This window comes from Danio aesculapii, chromosome 17, assembly GCF_903798145.1.
Source record: "Danio aesculapii chromosome 17, fDanAes4.1, whole genome shotgun sequence".
In the NCBI taxonomy this organism is placed as follows: Eukaryota; Metazoa; Chordata; class Actinopteri; order Cypriniformes; family Danionidae; genus Danio; species Danio aesculapii.
Window position 1 is genome coordinate 30,009,132 of NC_079451.1, and position 23,533 is coordinate 30,032,664.

The 23,533-nt window shown below is 37.9% G+C and overlaps 1 protein-coding gene across 7 annotated transcripts in view; it reads right to left on the bottom strand.

Annotated features, from left to right (window-relative positions):
• The window catches only part of birc6 (baculoviral IAP repeat containing 6), a 165,468-nt gene that overhangs the window by 110,367 nt on the left and 31,568 nt on the right, over window positions 1–23,533 (bottom strand). For 2 of the 7 annotated variants that reach the window (XM_056476522.1, XM_056476519.1), the window contains exons 10-37: window positions 22,037–23,530; window positions 19,636–19,785; window positions 19,102–19,327; window positions 18,821–18,981; window positions 17,350–17,481; window positions 17,036–17,167; window positions 15,696–15,862; window positions 15,300–15,433; window positions 13,427–13,588; window positions 13,210–13,341; window positions 12,997–13,094; window positions 12,536–12,683; window positions 12,292–12,425; window positions 12,057–12,203; window positions 11,650–11,837; window positions 11,263–11,568; window positions 9,483–9,582; window positions 9,148–9,362; window positions 8,844–9,052; window positions 6,780–7,126; window positions 6,440–6,659; window positions 4,878–5,014; window positions 4,672–4,809; window positions 2,282–2,412; window positions 2,033–2,164; window positions 1,691–1,906; window positions 521–704; window positions 247–447 (exon numbers count right to left, since the gene is read on the bottom strand). In XM_056476522.1, coding sequence (XP_056332497.1) covers window positions 247–447; window positions 521–704; window positions 1,691–1,906; window positions 2,033–2,164; window positions 2,282–2,412; window positions 4,672–4,809; window positions 4,878–5,014; window positions 6,440–6,659; window positions 6,780–7,126; window positions 8,844–9,052; window positions 9,148–9,362; window positions 9,483–9,582; window positions 11,263–11,568; window positions 11,650–11,837; window positions 12,057–12,203; window positions 12,292–12,425; window positions 12,536–12,683; window positions 12,997–13,094; window positions 13,210–13,341; window positions 13,427–13,588; window positions 15,300–15,433; window positions 15,696–15,862; window positions 17,036–17,167; window positions 17,350–17,481; window positions 18,821–18,981; window positions 19,102–19,327; window positions 19,636–19,785; window positions 22,037–23,530 — 6,141 coding nt within the window. The remainder of the gene's footprint in view (window positions 1–246; window positions 448–520; window positions 705–1,690; window positions 1,907–2,032; window positions 2,165–2,281; window positions 2,413–4,671; window positions 4,810–4,877; window positions 5,015–6,439; window positions 6,660–6,779; window positions 7,127–8,843; window positions 9,053–9,147; window positions 9,363–9,482; window positions 9,583–11,262; window positions 11,569–11,649; window positions 11,838–12,056; window positions 12,204–12,291; window positions 12,426–12,535; window positions 12,684–12,996; window positions 13,095–13,209; window positions 13,342–13,426; window positions 13,589–15,299; window positions 15,434–15,695; window positions 15,863–17,035; window positions 17,168–17,349; window positions 17,482–18,820; window positions 18,982–19,101; window positions 19,328–19,635; window positions 19,786–22,036; window positions 23,531–23,533) is intronic. The other 5 variants (XM_056476525.1, XM_056476523.1, XM_056476521.1 and 2 more) reach the window with 5 other exon arrangements.

Consider the following 23,533-nt stretch of genomic DNA (forward strand, 5'->3'; position numbering starts at 1 on the left):
AGCAATAATATCTAATAAAATAATGAATAGCTGTTGTAGATTTCAAATGAGCCCAAATCATCTGCACTGTTCCAACCTCCTGTCCACTGCATTGCACCGCTATTACATAATATAACAAACACAAAAATACGCATGCAGCTCATCTAAGAGAGTCAATCGTACAAAAACAACATCAGAAATAAAAGACAGGCGAGGGAAGGGGTCCATGTGAGGTGATGTGCTATTCGGACGGGGTTACCAACGCACTTTGGAACACAGAGGATGTCCCGGGTGTACCTGCGATGATATCAGGTCCCAGAGGTTCATCGATAGTCTCTACGAGTGGGATGGGGGTGGGCTGAGGAAGAGAGTCGTCCGAATCCACCACTACAGAAGAAGAGGCGGCCCCGGCCTCATCAGCCCCTGCACCCTCCATCCCATCCACACACACTGGAGACAGCAGCTCTCCTGAAAACACATACAGTGTCATCTCAATATAAATCAACAAACTATGAGTGAATAACCATCCCAAAACACAAACCTGCAATGATATCCTGCAGCATGCAGGTGAGGGAGTACTGAGCCCAGGCTCCACCCCATGAAATGTCCCCACGATTGAAGTCGGTCCCCACCAATAACAGAAGTAACCGTTCCAGCTGCTGCTCGGAAACCACTTCACACAGGTGGATTGTGGGTCTTGTTGCATTTGCTATCCTGGCTAAGACCTGGGTAATTGGATTACATTTAATACATTAAAAATGGTTTAAAATAGGGGTCCAGTCCTACTGCAAGAAGGCCAATCTTCTGCATATTTCAGCTCTCAAAAGGGATTTTATTGAACATGTTAGATTTGAAACGTGCTGTACAAACAGCTATTAACTTTCTTGTTTTTAGACAACAAACAAAACCCGTCAAACACATATACATTTAGATTCTATAAAAATATATGAATAACAATAAAATTATACATAAATAAATATTAATATTTAATTATTATATATAAGTAAAAGAGATATAAAGATGAAGTCGGAATTATAAGCCCCCTGTTAATTTTTTTCCCCAATTTCTGTTTAATGGAGAGATTTTTTCAGCACATTTCTAAACATAATAGTTTTAATAACTCATTTCTAATAATTTATTTTATCTTTGCCATTATAACAGTAAATAATATTTGACTAGATATTTTTCAAGACATTTCTATACAGCTTAAAGTGACATTTATAGGCTTAACTAGGTTAATTAGGTTAACTAGGCAGGTTAGGGTAATTAGGCAAGTTATTGTATAACAATGGTTTGTTCTGTAGACTATCGAAAAAATATATAGCTTAAAGGGGCTAATAATTTTGACCTTAAAATGGTTTTTAAAAAATTTAAACCTACTTTTATTCTAGCCGAAATAAAACAAACAAGACTTTCTCCAGAGGAAAAAATATTATCAGACATACTGTGAAAATTTCCTTGCTCTGTTAAACATCATTTGAGAAATATTTTAAAAAGACAAAAAATTTAGAGGGGGGAAAATACGGTATATTTTATTTTTATTTACTCTAGTGTCACTGCTTTTTTCATATAGTGGACTGAGTTGTATTGGTAAGAATAAGAAGTGTGTGTAATATTTTTTTAAAACCCCAACTTTTGTTAATGTGAAGGTACCACAGGGCAACTAGCCAATTAAGAATACATTAAAGAAAGGAATCCTCTAGTTGCACACCTTGCAAACAAACAGAAGCAGGTCTGCGTGGCAGGTGAAGTCCATGGAGAGGAGGAAAAGAGCGAGTTTCTGGACCACACAGATACAGCGCTCATGAGCTAGCGTGAAGGGCAGGAGCTCCACCTCGGGGGTCTCTTTTGCCACTGACGCCTCTGAGTCCAAAGTGGAGCGAGGCCATTCGGCTGTCCGCCTCAATCGGATCAGATCTTTAAAGTGCTGCCAAAGACACAGAACCATAAGGTTAGCATTATGATCCATCTCGAAGCTATGTTTATAATTACTTTTATATCTGTTGCCCCAAACCGACGCCTAAAAATGAGGTGCCAATAACTGAATTCTTACCTTGGAAGTGGCTTGCTTGAGTTTGGCCTGTTCCACCAACAGCTTGTAAGAGGAGCCTTTGTTGCTCTGAATTTTCTCCTTCTCGATTTGCTCTACTAAAGCTTTTTGTTTGGCTTTCAATAAATTCAACTGCTGCAATGAAATAAATATTGATCAACATCCTCTCTATATCAATAAAAGACTTCAAGTTGATGTGATGGTATAGAAAAACCCTAGCACAATAAAAAGGTTTGTGTGAGACACGTGTACCTGTTTGTGATGGACTAGCTGTTTGCGGATCTTGCGTGAATACAGTCGATCTAAACTGCTGTTGCTGCCCTTAGCAGATCTGCTTGGGTTCTGAGACTGCAGACTGTTATTTATGAAACTCCACTGGTTCCCTGGTGTCATTGGAAAGAGGAAAATGCAGTACGCATCATCAGTAAAAAAATAAATAAAAAAAAACCATTTCTGTGCAGCATGCAGACCATCTTTCAAAGGTTTGTGACAAGTAAGATTTCTTGAAATTAATGAATTCTTGTATTTAGTAAGGACACATTAAATAGATCAAAAGTGACAGCAGAGATGCTTCAAATGTTACCAAATACGTCTATTATCATATAAAAGCTGTTCTTATTCATCGCAATCTTGGAAAAAAAAAAAAAGTGTATCCTGTTTTCTTTTTACAATTATATTAAATCACCACAACACTTTCAGTAAGGATATACAAGATTGAACAATTCTTTGAACACTAAATAAGCTTATTATAATTTCTGGAAGTTTCTATAAAACCTCTCATATCAGCAGTAAAAATGATATGCTTGTCGAATATATCTTTATATCCAAACTTGCTTATGTCTCTTTTTTGCACTATTTACACTTTGTTACATTAAAGTTTTCAATCACATGAAGGTTTACACTATGAAAACAATTTAACTGAATACATTTTCAATAGGGCTGAACAATATATTGTTTAAGCCTTGGTGTGTGCATGTGCAATAGTCACAATCACAGCATTAGTGCTTTTATTAAAGATTAAAAGATAAAGATATTATTAATTATTATGTTTATACTATTGCACACAATTATTTATACAATGACCACCAAGTTATTTTGGTTTAATGTTTAATTTTAAAATTGTATGTTTAATTTTAAAAAATTATGTATTTGAATACTGCTAGGCCATATAAGCATAACCCAATGTTTATTTCACATTTATTTTTGCTTTGTCGTATTTATATATGCTTATTTTATTAAATTTTATGCAGATGTAGGGATAGAAATTGGGCATCAGTATGTTGTAAACTGATAGGTTCATGTATTCCTTTCCAGGTATCGAAGACATAAGTTGTTACTTAATTTTAGTTTGTAACTTGTAAATTGTTTTAAACTCAAAACTGTACATCAGTTTAAAACCTATGAATGGTGGAAAAACATATTCTGTATTATTACAACCACCTGGGTCTCCACTTTTGCATGGCCTCTTTTTTTGTTTTAACAAACTTTAGCCCTCAGGTTTTTCCAAACTTTTACAAAAACTTTCCTCTTTTTCCACGGCTGTTGCAATTTCTAGCCTAGAATTATTGGTCAACTGGTTCTCCCTATGATCAAGCATGGACGGATAATAAAGATGTGTGTACAGTCATACCTGTTTCAGACAAAATCTCTTAAAAGTGTTTCATATTCAATACAAATTAAATGCAGCGCCGCGCGAACTTCACCTTAGTCTCAAAAAATGCCATGAGCTCCGCCAGCCGAAATCAAAAATAAGACCTGTACAAAATATTTAAGACCTACAACAACGACTTTTTAAGGCCTAAAATTTTGATTTTTAAATTTTAGACTTTTTAAGACCCCGTGGAAACCCTGCTAGACTAGAGATGGCCGTAGCCAAAAGAAAAAGTTTGCCCACTGTAACCATTGATTTGGTTCACCATCCCATGTGAAAGGAGAGTGAGAATGATGGAGAGGGTTGGGGCGAATGCCTTCAACACAGAGATCATAATTTCTAATTTGAAGTAACCTTTTTTGCTGGTTTTATTGCTTTTTATTTATCTTATTTAGAGCAAACTGAAATCAAATGGTTCAATTAAATGTTGTAAATGACTGATTTTTGACGATGTAAATACTGTCACTCGATGAATAGAGGACTATGCAGAAGACATCAGTGAGCAAATCAAGGAAAAAAAAAATGTAATACTGCTTTAAGTTAGATATACTGTATACTGTATTTGTTAATATACTTTATTAGTTAATATAAAGCAATGTTTTCTAGTAATTTTTAAACATTATTAAATAAATTAGGAAATTAACCTTGGCAACTGTATTTACCTTCGGGCCACTAGCCTCAATCAAGTTTGGTTTTGGCCCATTATAAGAAAAAGTTTGGGCACCCCTGTCCTAGACGATTAAAATTAATAAAATCTTTCCAAATAGATACACTCAAGTTACCTGGTAAATTATATTCATATTGCAATATATATCGAAGCAAAACAAAATACCGTAAAGTCAGATTTTTCCAATATTGTGTCTAAAAGTGGTGAAGTCTTAAAATGTTATCAGATATGAACATGGTTTGTACTGCCCCAAACATTTGAACATCAATAGATCCAATAAAATAAATAATAAAATCCCAGCTCTGATGCTTGTCCAGGCCTCACCTGTAAATGATCTTTCCCTGTCTTTAGTTCCCAGAGGTTTCTTAGCTGCGCTGGCTTCATCTTCCACACTGGCCACATAGTCAAGTAATCGAGAGACCAGCATAACCACCCAGCTGATCATAGGGATATCCAGCACACCTACAAAAGATACACAAACCTGTAGCATAACCAAATACACAGGAAAAGCCTCCCTCTCAAACACATACCTTCTGTCCTGCGGGGCTGAGCTGCACTAGCCTGCTGCAGAGGCGATAGCAGTGTGTCCAAAAGGTTTAACAAACCCTCTAGAACTCCACTGTTACTCAGAGATCTTTGGCCAATACAGGACAGCAGCATGAACACTCTGAGGAAAAGAAAGGGTGGAAAAACATTAGAATCTTCATTAATAGCTTTGAGGTCAGCAATGATGTTAAGCACTGTAAAAAGTAGCAGTAAAAAGTTGATCCTAATATATGTTTGTCTAATGTTGTCTAATGTTTGTTGTCTTTTCTCATATATTTTTTTTCGTGTTGGCACTTTATGTACACTGGAAGCTTCTGTAGCCAAACCAATTTCCTTGCGTGTGTAAAGCACACTTGGTAATAAAACTGAATCTGATATATTAAAATCTAACAGTGCTGGCCTTAACTCTTTGCTCGATTTATGTATATTAAGCATTTCAAATTTATTAGACTTAAATATTACATTTGCCAAGAAAAAAAAAGTTTTAGTACTGAAAATTGTATCGCAATGCAAGATTGAATTTGAAATTCCACTTTGTACAATGTGATAGCTAAAGTGCTAAACAAACAAATATAAAACATAAAAAAAAACACTGTCAAGATAAATCTGTGCATTACATCTTAATAGTATAAGTGCAAAAGACCTGCCACTTGTTCGGAATTCTGCAATTAGCCTGTTTAACTGAACAATATTTTAAATCTCCATGATAATGTTTAATTGTATTATTTACTTATTAAAAGCAATAAGGTTAACTGTTAAGATGTATTTTTTTAATTTTAAAATGAAATATTTCAAATATAATTGAAAATATATATATATATTAATTTAAAATGAAGTGCATTTACCTATCTGTTTGCAGACACACACACACACACACACATACACTTGAAATGAAATAGCTAAAAGTCACCATAAAACGGAATTTAAGATTTTAATTTCCACTAAATAATTTTTAATATTATTAATTTTTAATAATTTGCTTAATTTTATTATAAATTTAAGAATTTTAAGTAATTTCAAGTCATTAAAAAAACATTTACTATTAAAAAAAATCCACTTGACACCTCAAATTACCCTCTTATTTAGATCTTTTATTTTCTTTTATACATTTTTTTACTTTCTGTCTTTTTATTACTATTACCATTAATAAAAAATTATATTAATAATAGTAATAGTAATAATAACAATCAACAATATTAATAATTAATATTAGAGTGATTTCTGAAGGATCATGTGAATCTGAAGACTAGAGTAATGAAGCTGTAAACTCATCATTAAAATCACTGGAATAAATTAAACAATATTAAATTAAATTTAATTATAAACTACTTTTGAAAAATTATTTTATAGTGCAATAACATTTCATAATTTTACAATTTGTACTGTATTTTTGATTAAATAATGTGTGAGCAGGAGAAGCTATTTTAAAACATTTAAAAATCCTACTGACCCCAAACTTAGTGTAGTGTAAGTTGAGATGACTAGAAAAGTGTATTTGTTTCAAAGAATTAGGGCAGCAATAATCTTTTTTAGAGTGTAGTGCTACCTGTCCTGAGGGAAGATGAGCAGCTGCTCAGAGTTATAGAGCTCTTGCAGGACGTTGGACAGGAACTGGCCCCACCACCTCTCTCCTCCACACAGCTGCACCAGCAGAAGACCCGCATGCAGACGAATCTTAGGTGTCCCACTGATGCACAGCTGCTTAAAGAGCTCCTCGCACGCCTGAGCATGAAATGTGTTCTGCAAAACTGAGGGCACAGAGTTGCCTGAGGAAGAGAGAAGAAAATAATATTCACATTTTAGATTTAGAATAAGCTGAATTGGGATTTAAGTTTTAAATAAAAAATTTTTTAAACAGTGTATTGAAGCGTGACCGTCTCCCTCACCATTACAGGAGTGCAGCAGGCTGAGTAGTGTATCCAGTAGATATCTGATGATGGTGCGGAGCTGCTCGGTAGAAGAGTTCTGAACCAGCTCTCGGGGGTCGTAGTTTTCAGGTAGGTGTTTTCGAGTGGCTCCCAGACACACGCGCAGCCTCTGGACAGCGTGGTGGGCCAGGTTGAGCTGCAGCTGGAGCTGAATGCAGTCTTGGTAAGCGGAGAAGACGCGGGAGTCCTCCTCAACAGCTTTATCAGGCTTACGCAAGAAATACTGTGCATTATTAGCACTGTTAAGAGGTGGCAGGTCGATGTTCTGAAGTAACGTCTCAAGCCGATGGCAGGCCAGATTATACCTACACGAAAGATCAGTGCTTAGATTAGTATCAATTCTGCTTAAATGTGCTAAATAAATTCCAGGAAAAAGCAAAAAACTTTCATGTCGGTAAGATTTTAATGATTTTGAAAGGCTGGATTAGGAGCATGCACACTGAGCATGTTTTTCTATTCTAATGAGCTACTTTTCCATTGTTTTTCTATATAAATGTGCTTGATGGATGTGTGTCAATGGTACATTTGCGTCTCATGTCTTTTAAAGCACCTCACATACGAGTTCTGCGTTTTTAAGATGCGTCATGTTAAAAGAATGATAACTTTTACACATATTGACGCTCAAAGTCAAACTCAATTTAGTGGACCAGACGATCTCGAAGGTAACTAAAGTATTGCAAGCTTCAGTTTACAGTAGTAAGTTAAAAGACAACTGGTTTATGCATCTCACATGGTTTAGATGTGTTCTGTGTTAACTCTTCAGTGTCACATAATGATCTTCTAACATAATATTTAAAAAAAAAAAAAACTGAAAAACCATTGCAATATGCTGATTTGGTGCTTAATAAATATCTCTAATATTATCAGTGTACAAACAACTGTTAATATTTTTGCAGAAAGCCAGATCCATTTTAGAAAAATTATTTGACGTTTAACCTGAAAAAAACCTTCAAGTTTTGAAAAGATTTGGGGAGAATTTATTGTATACATAAATAATTTAGATGTTACAATGATGGAAAGTGATGATGTGATGATGCGATTAACGGTTCTTTACCCTTTTGTACTCATGTTTATTACTATAGTTATTCAATTTATGTATTGTTTTGTTATTGTTCTGTATTTATTTACTTCTTTTTTTCCCCCTTTTTTTCACATAGAGGGCCCTATCATACACCCGGCGCAATAAGGCGCAAGACATGTTTGCCCCAACGTGTTGCTATTTTCAGACCAGCGCAACCTTAATTTTCCTATTTTCCAGCTCGTTGTTTAAATAGCAAATCAATTTGCACCACTTTGTGGACTCATGGGTGTTCCGGTCCATAAAGGAGGTGTGTTAAGGCACATTGTTGGCTAAAATACTAAAACAGACTGCAATTTTTTCAGTTTATTCATGACAATTTGCTTTTGTAAAATGTTGTTATTATTAGTATTACTTAATAAATGCTTTATTATTTATATTTGTTTTATTAAAAACAACTGTAGATTTGTACACCTGTCAGGTTTTGGACCAAATGGGGCATAGCACGTGTGTTTGAATATAACTTACTTTTGTGACCACACTTCGTTATTTTTGTTAATTTAATCGCTTGCTGGAAAGTAGAACTTAATTAGAAATAGTTTTGAAACCAATCTTTGCGCTTAATAAATAAAATTAATCATGTAGGCTATTGGATATCTGTGCGTACAACACTGTTTCCTTATCCACGAAAGAGAGAAAGAGTAAGTGAAAGTAAAGGCCTTTATTCTTTATTCTTTTGTGAATTGATGTGATTCTGTAAATTTCATATCTGAAAATAATAAATATATTAATAAAAAAAGAAAATTGATGAATATCATAACATAACATTTATATGTCATGTTTGTAATGACAACATTAACAATATCTTTTTGACCAATTTATTATATTCTTGATTAAAAACACTGATTTCTTGAAAAAAAAAAGAAAGAAAGAAATGTTTTAAATGGTTTTGTACATGAACAGCAGGAGCTCACTTAATTGTGCTTTCCTGCAGCTTCACTAACCTGCATTGAATGTCTTCCTGTAATGCTACCATCATTGATAAATGTTGATCCAGATCCGGTTGACCGGCAGCTTCGCTTTCTCCCCTCAGAGGATCATGCATCAGCTTAAGTTCACTTTCCCATGGCAGGATGTAGGTGTGGCCATAATAGAAACCCAGTGGGATTTTAGCCCGGGCATTAGTGCTGCCATATCGACCAATCACAGTGATCTGTGGAGGAGCAGAGAGTGAGTGACAGCGACTTACCTCTTAAAAAGTCAGCTATGTATCCTTTTCACATTCTACTACAACAATCGTATAAAAACCTTCATGAATCTGCAGACAGGAGGGGGCAGCAAGTCATGCAGAATCAGAGAATGTGTGCTGATATCTGTGGCGACTACGAGTCTCCGCCCATCCACTTCCTCCCCAAGAGTCCAAATGTCAATGGAAAGTGAGGCCAAGTCTGCACATGTGGGGATCAGTGCATCCGTGAGCAACACCGGCCGGCCGAAATCTAGAGTCACAAACCGCCTTGCACCTACAGATAAATAACATTCATTAATTGTTAATAAACTGATTTGAAGCCATTCTTGTAATCTCTGAAGCCCCTCAGTCGACTTCGGACTGCTAATTGACAACAAGACCTGATATGAAGTACCTGAATGCATTCTCTCAATTATTATGGACTGGTGTGGTGGAGGCTGGAGAAAGTGGGAAGCCTGTGAGATTGCTAATGCCAGGCCACTTCCCATGGGGTTCTGCAATGACAACACAATCACATTAGCTGAACACTACCCATGTCTGATATAGAATATAATGTAAACAAACAACACACAGACCCTGAAAGTAAAGTAAGCTTTATTTACACCATTTTACCCACTTCTACACAAATGTGTAAAAATTGATTTTAGACTATTTTTCATTGATAAAAGAGGATTGAACATTGCTAAATAATAATGATTTAAAGATATAATACACACACTGGGTATATACAGGAATCAGAGAGTGAAATTCAATACATTTGAAGACCTTTTTTAAGACCCTCCATGCATTTTAAAACATTATTGCCACTTAAGGTTTCAACTGGTGACATATATACATAAATTTGTTAACAATATTTTAGATTGTGAAGAATCTGTACATATTTTATATTTTTGTATGTTACTGTATGTTATATTAAGAAGAAACCAATAAAAAAAAAAAAAAAGAATTCATTTGAAAAAAAGTAAATAACTTGCTGTATATTTACCAATCACAGATTGTAAAAATCACCTATAAGGATACTGAACTTCCTTTTTCATGGCCGACTGCCATTTTCCTAGTCATATTTTAGAAATTCAGAAAACAGAAAAAAAAAAAATCTAGGTTCTCCATCCTATGCTGATTAAAAATAATTAAATATTATGATGTAAAAAAACAATCCGTTTTTGTGAAATTAGGCTACATAAAGCATACCTTTACCTAAACTGAAGCGTTAAGGCTGATTTATACTTCCGTGTTAAGCGCACGGTGTTAAACGCTGACGCGCACCTCTCAAAAACATGCAACTACACATTGCAACGACATGTAGCGCAAGCTCTGTGATTGATCAGCTTGGTAGTGCTGACGAGTGTGGGCAGAGGTGAGAGCCACGTGAGCCCGATGGAGCGAGTGTTTACAACTGTTAAGTCCTGTGATGAAGCTCCAGTTGGAAACTATTGTTTTGCGTTTACCTTATGATTAAAGTTGTTGCACGTCTGCCGATTCCCGCCTCAAAATGAGTGAGTTTGAGTCACTTGCACGTTAAGGTAGCGTTCAGAAAAAACAAAACACTAGCGAATAAACTCGATACAGAGGAACATAAACACCTACTGCCAGCTAGTGTTTCTGAAGTGTTATTGCAGAGCAACACAAACAGCGCACAGAAGTATAAATGCACGGCTACGTGTATTGCATCCGCCGTGGGTCACGCCGATCACTCGACGCAGAAGCATAAACCAGGTTTTATTCATATAATGAATAAAAATGCTATTTGACAACCTTCCACCAGGAGGCGCCTATAGACCTGAAGGAATAACGGTGTTGCCTTGGTTACTGCAGTAAACAAAAGAGTGATGTCAAATCCAGCGAGAGCAGGACTTTAGCAATTTCATAAACTACACAGCACACCGATATTTGCAGATTAAATTCAGGCAAACTATACGTTACATAATCAAAAGTATACTAAATTTAATACCTAGTAAAATTGCATTTATGACTTAATAATACTTTTTAAGGGCCTAAATTTCTCTAAATTGATTAATCAACTTTTAATACTTTAAGACCCCGTGGACACCCTGACACAGAAATAAAATAGTTTCCAACATCCTAAAAAATTTATTTATTTTTTTTAAAGACTCAAATAAATAGAAGGCAAGTAAATAACAGCAGAATTTTTCCGGAGGTTTTTCAGGACTTACGGGTTTCGCTTTCTGGCTGTTTTTATTCTGTGCTGAAAGGTTTACAGGTGGAGGATCAATGACAGATCCTGGGAAGAGCTGAGCCAGTTCCACACTAATGGCCGCCGACACTGCTTCATTGGGCGGGGTGAGAGGTGGCGTCATGAACAGCGGGGTGGTTTTAGGGGTGGGTGGGATGACGTCTGACGGGTGGATAAAAAAGCCTGGGGCTGAGGATGGGTTGGATGGCACAGAGTTGACGACGCCTGATGCTGCGGTGGCTGCTGCTGAGGTGGTCTGGTGAAGTTTGGCCTCCAGCTTGGCCTTCTGTTTCATAGTACAATCAATTAAATAAACTCACAACTAGATGGAAAACAAATCAACATTACAATTAATCAAGAATGTGACCTGTTGCTGGAGTTTTAGAAGCTGTTGCTGCTTCTCCTGAAGAACTTGAAGCTGCTGTTCGGCGGACACCATGGCGTGAGACAGAGACTGTAGGGCCACCTGTGCAGCCGAGCTCAGAGCCGTGGAGGCCTCGCCAACAGACCCAGCAGACAGCCCTGTCACTGTGGGCGTCACACCAAATGTGCTCACTGGAAGAAAAAAAATAGTACAGGGGTATAGAAACTATTTTATCACTAAATATGTGGATCTTCTTAGAAAAGAATCAAATTTGCTGAATTGTGGTTTGGCTTCTTAGTACAAAGAAAACAATTCAGCTAATTTGACCATACCTTAAACGTGTGGTCCATGATGACATGGTTGGTTTTAATATAAACAAGATAAGAGAAAGAGGAAAATGGGATATGTACCGGTGAACATACTTGCATCATCCCTCTCCACTCTGGTGCCGTCACTAGTGGAGACGCAAGTAAAGTGCAGAGGTTCAACTTCCAGCAGGCCGGTCAGAGCAGTGAAACTGCCCTCTGCCGCCCCGCTGCTGTTCACCTTTCCATTACCTGACATTAGACACAAAAACAAATGTGTGTGTCATTATAGTTTATTGACAAATGAAAGTGTTTAAGGGGGGAGAATGTTCTGCCGTACCTGAGAGAATATCGGATAGGTCGATTTCATCCGACTGGACCCCAATGCCACTGCTGAAGGCATTCTTACAGGAAGACCCGCTCACCTCCAGGTCAAACAGTACTGGGTCAAAAGGAGACCCATACAGACCGTATCTGAAGAGAGATGACCATCACAAAAATCATGAAAATTCCTAAAACAATCACCTCTATGGGTTTAGAAGAATGTGTTTGTGTATGCCTCAGAATGAAGCAGATTGGCTGACCTGGTTTGCAACAGCGCTTCCAGTGGAGTCAGACGGTCCTGCAGCTGCCGAGAGACAGCAGTGAGCAGAGAGGCGCAAGCGGTACTGCAGCCGGCCAAGTCCTCATCTTTCACATAATTTAACAGGACAAAGTACCAGAACACAGATCCTGAGAGAAAAAGACAGACAGTCTTTTAGCATGTTCAATATATCTCTTGGGTCAATAATTTTTAGTTTTTCTTTAAGGAAGGATTCCTTTAGTTGAAGTTTACTTTTTTAAAATTAAAGAAGACTGACAAATTTGCTTAATGGTTGACAGTGGTTTTTATTTATTTATTTAATGGTGAACATAAGACATTTTACTAAATCACTGAAATTCCAAATTCCTTAAAGATTTGGACATAATGTAATGATTTTAATAGTTGCGTTATAAAAAAATAAACAGTAAAAAAGTAAATGACAATAGAAACATTATAAATCACCTCCTGTGGCAGCAGCAGGCAAATAAGGCATATTATCCAAAAGCGCTTTAAACAGAGCCTGGCCAAAACCCTGCTGACCAGGGTCTCCTTTACCAGTACTGAAACAGAAGAGACATTCATCCATTAAACTTAATGATCGTAACATGTTTACTAGTAAAATAGTTCTCCACCGAGACTGAAGAACAGAAAAAAACACACAGACTCCAAACTCACCTAATACAAAGTGCAAGAAAGCGAGAGCATTTGTGAGCTATACTGCGCCCGGCCTCGAAGAAGCATGCCCTGATGATTTCCGTCAGACGTCTCCTGGTTTTGGTCAAAAGCCCCTCTTTCCCCTCTCTCAAACTTAAGGACAACAGATTATAAAGTTCTTAGAAAAAGAGGAATAAAACAAAAGCCTAAGACTTAAAACACTGAGTTGGAATCGCACCTGCATGGTCCATTGGAGTAAACTCCTGCCAGCCAGCAGAGGATGTCCAAGATGAGACTCTGACAGTGTTCAGAGCTCTGGCCATCTTCTCCACGCTTACACAAACCTCTTAGCAGCTTTTCATGGAGCTCAGGAAACTGAAGCATTGCACAGCGTTGCACTCTGGGAAATATAAGCAGAGACAGAAAGCACATTTAGACGCAATTTTGCAGTTCTTTGAAAGATTTAAACAAAAGTCTGCATGAAGATGAAGTTGCTGAGACTTTTGTTCTAATATGTTGATGTACTTCTACTGAAAGTATATATCGGTAAGGGGACAGGGCTTTCTTTGTGCACATCATTCGCTCGTAGCAAACTAATGGAGACTGATGCACCAGATATTTTGTTAGAAACACTCATATGCTTTACATGTTTGTTTCTCTGTTTATGTTCTCTGTTTAACTGCTATTTTCATTTATAGCACTTCATTTTCAAATTGCAATTTAAATACACTAGGAGGCCTCTATAGATTGTGCAACGCTATCGATGTGATCCAAGATCTGTGACGAGATAATGTCAGCCATAGAGCACTTCTAGAGGTATCCATATTCCAGGCCGTATCCTGAGCTGATGCTGCAGCGGTCATGGAAGAGCGGAGAGCATGAGACTGATTCCTATAAGACCCCAGTGACAGACGAGTCTCCTTATTGATACCATACGCCTGTCTGAACACCCGCCGGTGACCCACTCACCTGCAGCTTCTCCACGATAGACGTCCAGCGTTCTCCAGCCTCCAGTGTCTAGATAGCAGCTGCGCACAAAAAGGTTGGCCCGAGGAGAAACGGTCTTGCCCAACTGAGCCTGTTTTTTCCTTGAGGTTTTTTCCTTTAATTTCGTCAATTGATGAAGTTTCTTACCACTATTTGCTCTTCAGAGTTCGGACTTTCAGCAGTGACAATTAAACTACATTGATCTGAACTAAACTGAACTTTAACTCTGAAAACTGGACTGACACAGTTTCAATTTACTAGAACTTCTATGTAAGCTGCTTTGACACAATCTACATTGTAAAAGCGCTATAGAAATAAAGATGAACTGAATCAAACTGATGTCAGAAGAGCAAAAGTAAATGGATAAGTAAAAACTTTTTTTTTCCCAGAGGAAAAACTTGCACAGATGAATTATTTACCTGAAAAACAACGAAGTGCGCTAGAAAAAAATAAATATTTAAGTTTTGATTTCACATACATCATATCATTTGTTTTATTTATTGCCATATTAACAACAACTATTTTATGTCTTAATTAATAAATATACGATTAAAAAACAAAAACAAGTCAATACATAAATTAGATACAATTTTTAACATTAATATGTGATATAAATTCTAAATATTTTCCTTGAATGAGTTCATTGCATAAAGAAGCCATCTGCAGTCATTAAAATCAGGACAGTCCAATAGAATGTGCTTTACAGTTATAGGAATTTAGCATAAACCAATTAGGACTTCACACAGACTTTAAAAGCACAGTATCTGACACTAAATACATTTAAAATGTTACTGAATATTTCTATGATGTCTATGAATTTTTGAACTTTTGATTAATCAAAGAAGACTAAAAGAAAAATGTAATGTTTCCCCAAAAAACATTAAGCAGCAGAAGCGTTTTCAACAATGATGATAAGAAATATTTTCTGAAAATGATTTCTGAAGGAACATGTGACAAGACTGAAGTAATGGTTTAAATAAAAAATAAAAAAATCAGCTTTGTCATCACTGGAAATTAATAAAGATTTAAATAGTAGAGCATTATTAAGGCGAGCATAAAGAACATTTAAAATCCAAACTCCAACATTTAAATGTTAGCATACAGTGTTTACTTGCATCCCTTACCGTTCTTTGGGTACAGATGTTTTCTTAAATCTCCTGATTGTGATGGACACTTCTTGGAGCAAGTCACAGCCACGCAAGTTGTCAGGCTTTTTAGGCACAGATTGAGGATCTGCTTTAGACGTGGAGGCCTTTTCCTAATAAAAATAAAATAAAAATAAATAAAAAAAAACGCATTAAATGTTGGTGGTGTTCTTCAATGGCTTTTTTATTCCTACATCAAATAAAGACTTTTAGGAAGTAATGCAACTATACAGCCACTAGAGGTCTCTCCCACCAACCATTACATAAATGCATGGCATCACTGTTGTAGAAGTGTTTTGAAATTACTCAAATGAACAAGCTACAACTTAAAATGGCACAAAAGTCAATTTAGAAAAGTCAGTGTGTGTGCTCTACCTTAGTCGCCTGAGCCCTTTGTAGCAGGGATGAGAGTGAGTGAGCTTTACTACTTTGTGGTTTGGCTGAGGGCATCCGCACCACCGGCCTCAAGCCCTCATCCAGACCCTTATCACTCACTGCTTTAATGTGCACCAGGAATGAGCGATATTTTCCCCCTGCCATGCCTAGATAAGAGAATAACAAAGGGTGAAAAAAAATTACAAAAACTTTTCATTTGCTGTAAATACAAAAAGAGATTACAACGGAATCCAAAGGTGTTTTTGATGTTTGCCAAAATATAGAATTAAATAAAATACTTTATTTTTTTTAAACCTGGAGTTTCTTTCCGAATTCAAACGTTCATCATTTACTCTTCCTCGTGTTGATGCAAAACAATAACCATTTCATTCATCTTCAGAACACAAACTAACTTTAATACATTATAAAAAAGTGCAAGCCCTTGGAAAGTGTATGTGATTAAAAACATTCACTTTACTATCAATATAAATCAAGAGGTTTAACTCTAACAACTTGAATTTTACTCACAACTCAAAAATATTAATTCAGGGTTCCCACTTTGTCACAAACAGCAGATTCAAGCACTTTTTAAAGCACCATTATTTCAAACAAAGCACATTATTTAAGTCCTCCAGCTTATGTAGCACCATGTCAGTCCTTACTGTACTTAACATTTCACTTAAACTTAATATATACATTAAAATGTCTGAGTAATGATGTCGTTTTTAAAGTCACGTTTAAAGAACTTTAGTTAAACTTAAGTTCAATACTGAAAATACTCAAAGGTGGTATCTGAAATATTGATAAAATGCACATTATTTGTCAGTGTTTTTTATAAGATTTTTATTTAAGATGTTTAAATTTAAGAATTTTTCATTTTTTAGTTCTGTTTTTGACAGCGGCACAGTTCAATTGCTGAAATAACACCATAAACAAATTTGATTTAGATTTTAATTCAACCACTATCAATAATCTATGTTTGTTTTTAAGTACTTCCCAGGCCTTGTGTTTATGTTTGAAATTCAAGTACTTTCAAGAAGCTTGGGAATCCTGTTAATATAAATATAAGCTTAACCATACTCAGATGAATGCATTTCCTTATAGATTTGACACAAATATAAGTAAACAATCAATTAGAAGGACTGTAGGATTTTTATATTGGGAAACTTTGGTATTTTGTGTGTCTAGCAAATATGGCATTTTTTTTTTCTTCAGTACAATATTTCACGCAGCTCTGCATTTGTTTATATTTGTGTTTTGTTACTGGCAATCTGCTGGCACACTGCAGAATGGGTGGGAGCAGATGCTATAAATGGCTAGTGATGACTACTCAAGCGAACCTTTGAGGAGTTTGGGACTTGTAAGACTCAGCATCCCTGCGTGTCCAGACAGATCCAGTCCGCTGGACAACCACACCGGCCCACACAAGATATCATCTTTGTGCTCCTGCAGGAATGGACACAGCCGGTAACCTGAGAGAGATAGAGATATATTCTTAGAAAGTGCTGACAGATAGAACAGGCACATGTTTTCAAGGGAATAACATGACTTAATCGCAAACTTTATCCAGATTTTTTATTATGCAAATAAGACTAAATGTAAAATTGTCAGATTTGCTAAGAAGTTAGTTGAGAACAACCATTGAGTCTCTTACCGGGCGATTCCTCAATGTCCATGAATTGGATGTCCTCTGAGAAATCGTGCAGGTGTGGCTGTCCATTTTTCTCTCCATTTGAGTGCAGGACATGAGACAATGGAAAGACGATCTGCCTGTCCACTGCAGTCTCTGCAGAAAAAAAAATTATTCAGTTAGGAAAACAAATTCAAGATGCACAAACATTCTCACATTGTTTCTCAACAGTAAAAATTGCGCAAAACTCAAAATTGGCTCTCAATTTACTCAATCTCAGAACACCCAATAAATTGATCTTTTTTTTCCTCCAGTGAAACATTAAGAAAAAGATTACAAAGAGCACCTGTTTGGACAGAACTGGGTGTATGTATACGGTGTTCACTGTTATATTGGAGTGATAGAAACACAACAAGTCTTTTTTTTATTTACTTTTATGATATTTTATTTTAAAATAGGCTCCAAGTTCCAGTAATTTTGAGGCCAGAGCAATGTGACGTAGGAGTGCGGTTTTCGCCACCCACCGAATTGATGGACAGGTGTCCATACATGTATACACATGTCCACAGAACATTTTTTGCCAAGAAACTGGCATTAAAACATATGTTAAAAGTCTCTGTGATCTCTGTGTGGACACTGTGATTGGTTTTTAAAACAATGTTTGTAATAAAGACAGTAAAATCAGTCAATCAAATGTAAATCTTAACCACTATAATTACCACAGCTGCATGGTGTCAGTGAACGTGCATATGTGTGTGTGCTGCAAACAGCATTTGTGTGTGACTCATCGTTTCAGAAAGGCTTGAATAGACTCCACAACAAATACATCAAATAAACTTACTAGCTATTTTTTGCCTAGTGACCTTATTTCAGCTCAAATCATTTCATGTCTGTCTCTGTCACTGACGGCTGCTTTTCTGATGTAACGCACATTGGAGCGGTGGGCAGGGAGAAGCAGCTCATTTTGATTAAAGCCACAGGCTACAAAACAGCTACACTGTACTCAGATACCAAAATAGGTAGATTCTACATTATATAATAAATAATCTGATGGGTATTTTGAGCTAAAACTTTAGACACATTCTGGAGACACCAAAGTCTCATTTTACATCTTGTAAAAGAGGTAAAATAGGTCCCTTTAATATAAGCATGGTCATTGGCAAAACAAATAAGGCCTGTGGCTTCAGAATAGACATTGAGGTCTTATAAAGCATAAGTACTCGCCTGTGCAAGAAATTGAACATTGCTTAAAACATTATTATCAACAGTTTGTATTAATTTTCTTTTGCCTACATTTGTTTCTCTTTAACTCTCAAAGTGATCAGGTTATCATTAACATGCATTTTATGAATGCGGAAGACAACATTTTCAGCTACAATGTTGTTCCACTGAACAAAAAACCCCTCACATGCATGTCCTGAAATAAACTAAGACCAAATGTTCATTTTTGGGTGAACTATCCCTTTAAGAGTTGAATATCTGTTCTTGAACTCACCGTTAACTTTGCCCAGACCTGGCGCTTTGTTTTTCAGCAGTGTGACCTGGATTTGTGGGATGTTAGTAATACTGCTGTTCAGCACAAACTTAAAGTCCACATGTCCTACCATGCAGGCTTTAGGCAGGACAAGCTCAAACACATGCTCATCCCAACTGGAGCTAGTAAGAGAAAGAGCAGTATTTCACCTGATATGCAAAAATAAACACTACGAAAGCTACTAATTTCCCCTTCAGAAATACTGACATATATATCATGAGGGGTTTTATATGAATGCATACCTGTCACTCTGGAGTTTCCATGTGCGCGTGTGCTGCGCTGCGTCACCATGGTGCTGTTGGTGAAGGTGTTGCGGGTGCCGCCTTTGCTGCTGTTCCTGCTGAACCTCCACCCAGCAAGGGGGCACGGTTGCTGAGAAGCGTGGCGTGAGCGTTTCAAAACGTGTTAGTTCCACCAGAGAGGAAAGCGTCTCTACGCTCAATGTCTGGTCCACCAAGAGGTCAACTCCTGCCAACAGACACATGACTTACTGTGCTGTACATTTCCTCGGTTATAAGACAAACCATTTTACTATTCGTATGATTTACAAAGAAGCCATATGACACAATGAACAAAGAACCTAGAGAACAAATTCTAAGAAAACAGACTGTGCATCAGCAGTTTTAAGCTCAATTCAGCATGACCAAATGATTTCTTAGAGCTTTTATGTGATGTAGTTGAAGAGTCAAGAGAAGTAAACCATCAGTTTAATCTGTTATTTTGGACAGACATGCACATAAAAATTTGAAAACAATGCCCTTCCATGTGTTGCTCACCTGTGATACCAGGGCTCGAAGGATTTGATGTAGGTTTTGCTCCATCCAGTAGCTGATCCGCCCTATTAGACAGGGGTCCGTCGACAAAAATGTCGGCGTCATCAATATCATCACACACACCTCCAATTTGAAGGAAATGAAGCTCTCCACCTTCAAAGTTTAAAGAAGCAAGAAGTAACCAAGTGTTCTACCATCAGAAATAAACCTTAACCGTCTTTAACAACCTCACGATTTGAACATTCATATTCACTTTAACACATGTATCTGGGGAAAAGGTCACATGGTTAATTGCAAATAAGTCTCAGTTAAAATGATGCCTGTCTAAATAAAAATGACTGTAAAATAAATAGTGACTAAACAGAAAATGAAAGTAAAGACAGGGTGGAATTCCCCTACCCTCCCTTAAAAACACACTCAGATTTCCTTCATTAGCCACATATTTCAGTTGATTGAATGATAAAGGCTGATGATATAACAGGGCAGTGCAAGAGATCTGGATTCTGCACTGAATTATGTTTAACTGAGCAAATCAAAAGATGAACATGTATCATAAAATAAGCAGAGTGGACAAACACACTACATCTCAAATCCCCCAAGGTCAATTCTCAGTGATGCCAGTGTCACATGCTAGAGTAAGAGAGAGTAAGTGTGCCCACTACAGTTACTGAGAACCTAACTGGTTACAATAGTGATGGGCTGTGTGGGCAGCAAATAGGCATGGGCCAATATAAGATTCTGACGGTATGATAACCTTGGATAAAAATAAAACGGTTTCAAGGTATTGGGATTATTGCTCTAATTTATATTCTTTTTAAATGTCTGGGTAAAAAAAAATTCCCCTTAGAACACAATATATTCTATTTTGAGAAACATTTAATATATTTTGGAGCAGTAAACATGTCAGGATAAATAATTCAAATGAATCACTGACTTCTGCGGTCTTCATTTGTTTCTAAAACACTGATTAGTTTACAATTTAAAATGGCATCTTTGGATATCTTTTCATCTGGAGATTTTGTTGTACAACAAAAAAGGTAAATAAAAAATCTTACATATAAGGTAGGAATGGTATAGCAGAATTTTTTTGCGGTTTTAAAACCTTGACTATTCCAAACCACGGTATACCTTGAAAACGGTTATCGTCCCATGCCTAGCAGCAAACTAAACTGAAAGAAACCATGAATCTCCATACCTTACAGGGCTCGAAATTGCGACTGTTTTGGTCACATATGCGCCCGAAATTTTATTTATGCGACCTCAAAATATATTTGGGAGCATTTGTGTGAACGCATAAAATTGGTGCCGTGCGACCGGTTTTAACTGCAAAATGTTCAGATTTAGGAGACATTCACGCAGTGTGCATCTTAGCACCTGAAACGCCAAACAGCGCTCAGGAATAGTTTAAAACTGTTGTCATGTCAACTTGCTGCAGTAAACAAAGCCTACAATGCTTGCCCCGCCTTCAAGCTCTTCAGATTAGCCCACTGCGCTACAACTGAATGCGAACGGATTGGTTAATATCAGCTCTTCAGATGACAGGGAGAGCTACAACTGCGAACATGTAAAGCACTGAAGATAAGAGAATGAAAACAACACTGACAGATTTTGTTTTAGAAACCACCTAAAGTTACAAATAATGGCACGTCTTTTCAGTGATCATGTGGTGAATGTTAATCCATCGTTTACACTTTTTGAAGAGTGGATAAAAGACTTCCATTGGGTTAAAGTCTGCTATGAAAATGACTAAAGCATTGACCTTGAAGCCGGTGTGACGGAGTTTGCAGGTGACAGCGTTTGCCACATCTACACATTTTAAGTGCAAGAGTTCTGTTTAATCCTTCATTTAATTGTCACGATGCTGTCAGCTGTCCAGGCGGCAGCTATTTGTAAAATGTAACACAGCATACTCCATCGCAAAAAGAGCATGCGTTCACTAAGATTAAACTAGTATTGCAGCTCATGAAAAAAATGTTATTGCTATTAAGATGACGTTTGCAAATAATAAGCTATATGTCAGTATTATCTGTGCATCGGACACCACCCGTGAGAACAGCACAGTTATTACTGTTAACTAAGCTTCATTCATGTCAAGCAGCGCATGCAGGGCCAGTGGGCGCCTGCAGATGTCGTTTTGTTTGTTTGTTAGATTGTTTAGTGTTGATTTCAAATGCAGTGAATCTGTTAATATAACATTAAAACATGTAATAACAGTGCTAATAATTAGTGGGTGCGACTAAATTTTGGCTGGTGCGACAAAATTTTTAAAGTTGGGAGCACCAGTGCTACCAAGCAAAAAGGTTAATTTCGAGCCCTGCCTTATTATACCTTATAACCTTGTTGTAAACCAAACATGTGTGCTGAATCACAAATGAATAGACCAAAATGCTGTACAATGACTCACCTTTTGTGCAGGCACACAGACGGTCGGTGCCTGAGCAGTAGGTAACAGAGACGAAGGGGTCCACCTCCTCTGTCCCCTCTTTCTTCGCTGGCTCGACTTTGGCTAAAACCTCTAAGTTGGATAAGTCCAGAATCATGATGTAACCTGCCTGTGTAGTCACCACCAGGTGTCCTAGTCCAGCCACCTCTCCTCTCTTCTCCTTCCCAGTGGCTGACCCCAAGCTTGCACCAGCTGTTATTGTGGATGCCACTGTCCCCGTGCCATTTTTAAGCCCTGAAGGTGTCGACTCCTCAGACGTTTCCTCTCCATCATCCTCTCTGCCATCCAGCACATCTGGTGGCAGGAGGAGGAGAGACGTGACAGCGTCCCGTGGGTCCCGAATCTGCTGCACCTTCACAGGTTCCTCCTCTAGGGTCACAATGCGAGTGGAATAATTCAACTTGTAGAGTGCAAGGTATCCACCACCACCACTGCCCCCTATAGGTCTGGAAGTATGGGGCTGTTGCTGATCAGCAGGGGGCAAGATGAGAGGGGTCTGCGGAGGAGAGGTGCCCGTGTGGGGATCATGACCATTGGCCAATGTCTGTCCTTTGCGATGGCCACAGAGAGCCGAGTGCAAGCGGTTGAGGGTGTTTAACACCTCCACCTGATTGATAGCGCTAAGAGACTCTACAGAGCATGGCTGAAGACCAACTAACAAGTGTAAGCCATCACTGCATGGTGTGATAGAGTCTACATACAGATTTTCTTCTTCCAGTGCTTTCGGCAACCGCAAACACTGCACTAAAGAGCCTGGCCGTGGAGCCATCGAGCTCCACTTTTCACCATCCAGAGGTCCAAGTCCAGCAGCTGCATCTGCAAACTGCTGAATGTAAGTGATGGGAGGGTCCTGCAGCAGCAGCTGCTCATGTGAGTCAAACTCCATCTCTATAATCTGCGGGACGGTGAAGCCCTCGTCATGAAGCCCTTTGCTCATCAGGTTGTTCATCTGGGTGAACACCTTTCCTGAAGACTTCTCATCTGCTTCCTTGATACTGTACAGGAGTAGAACAGGCATAGTCCTATGCACAGGGGCGGCTGGTGGTAAGTTCGGGGAGCCCAGGTCTGTTGAGGGGTTACAGGACTCAATCTCCATGGGCCCCTGGTCTGGTGCAAGCCCCTCAGGGGCAGCAGTCCTTACCGGGCTATCCATGGAGCGGCGAGATGGAGGAGGACCTAGTGGAGAACTAGCCGCTGACCGGTAGCTTAGCAATCCACCAGCCAGCAGACAGGGGAAGGGAATGTTGTGATGCTCAGCTGGCCTATCCTTAGCTTTATCTGCTTTAGGGGGGCCCAGTGAATGTGGAGGATTGGCCCCCAGCTCCTCCAGGTCTTTAACTGTGTCCTCAAGGACACTGGCCACCACCTCCCACTGCAATTTCTCAGGCTGTTGTAGAACACTGAGAGCTGTGACTCCCAAACTCACCTCCATCGTTTCCTTCTGACCCAATGGGCCTG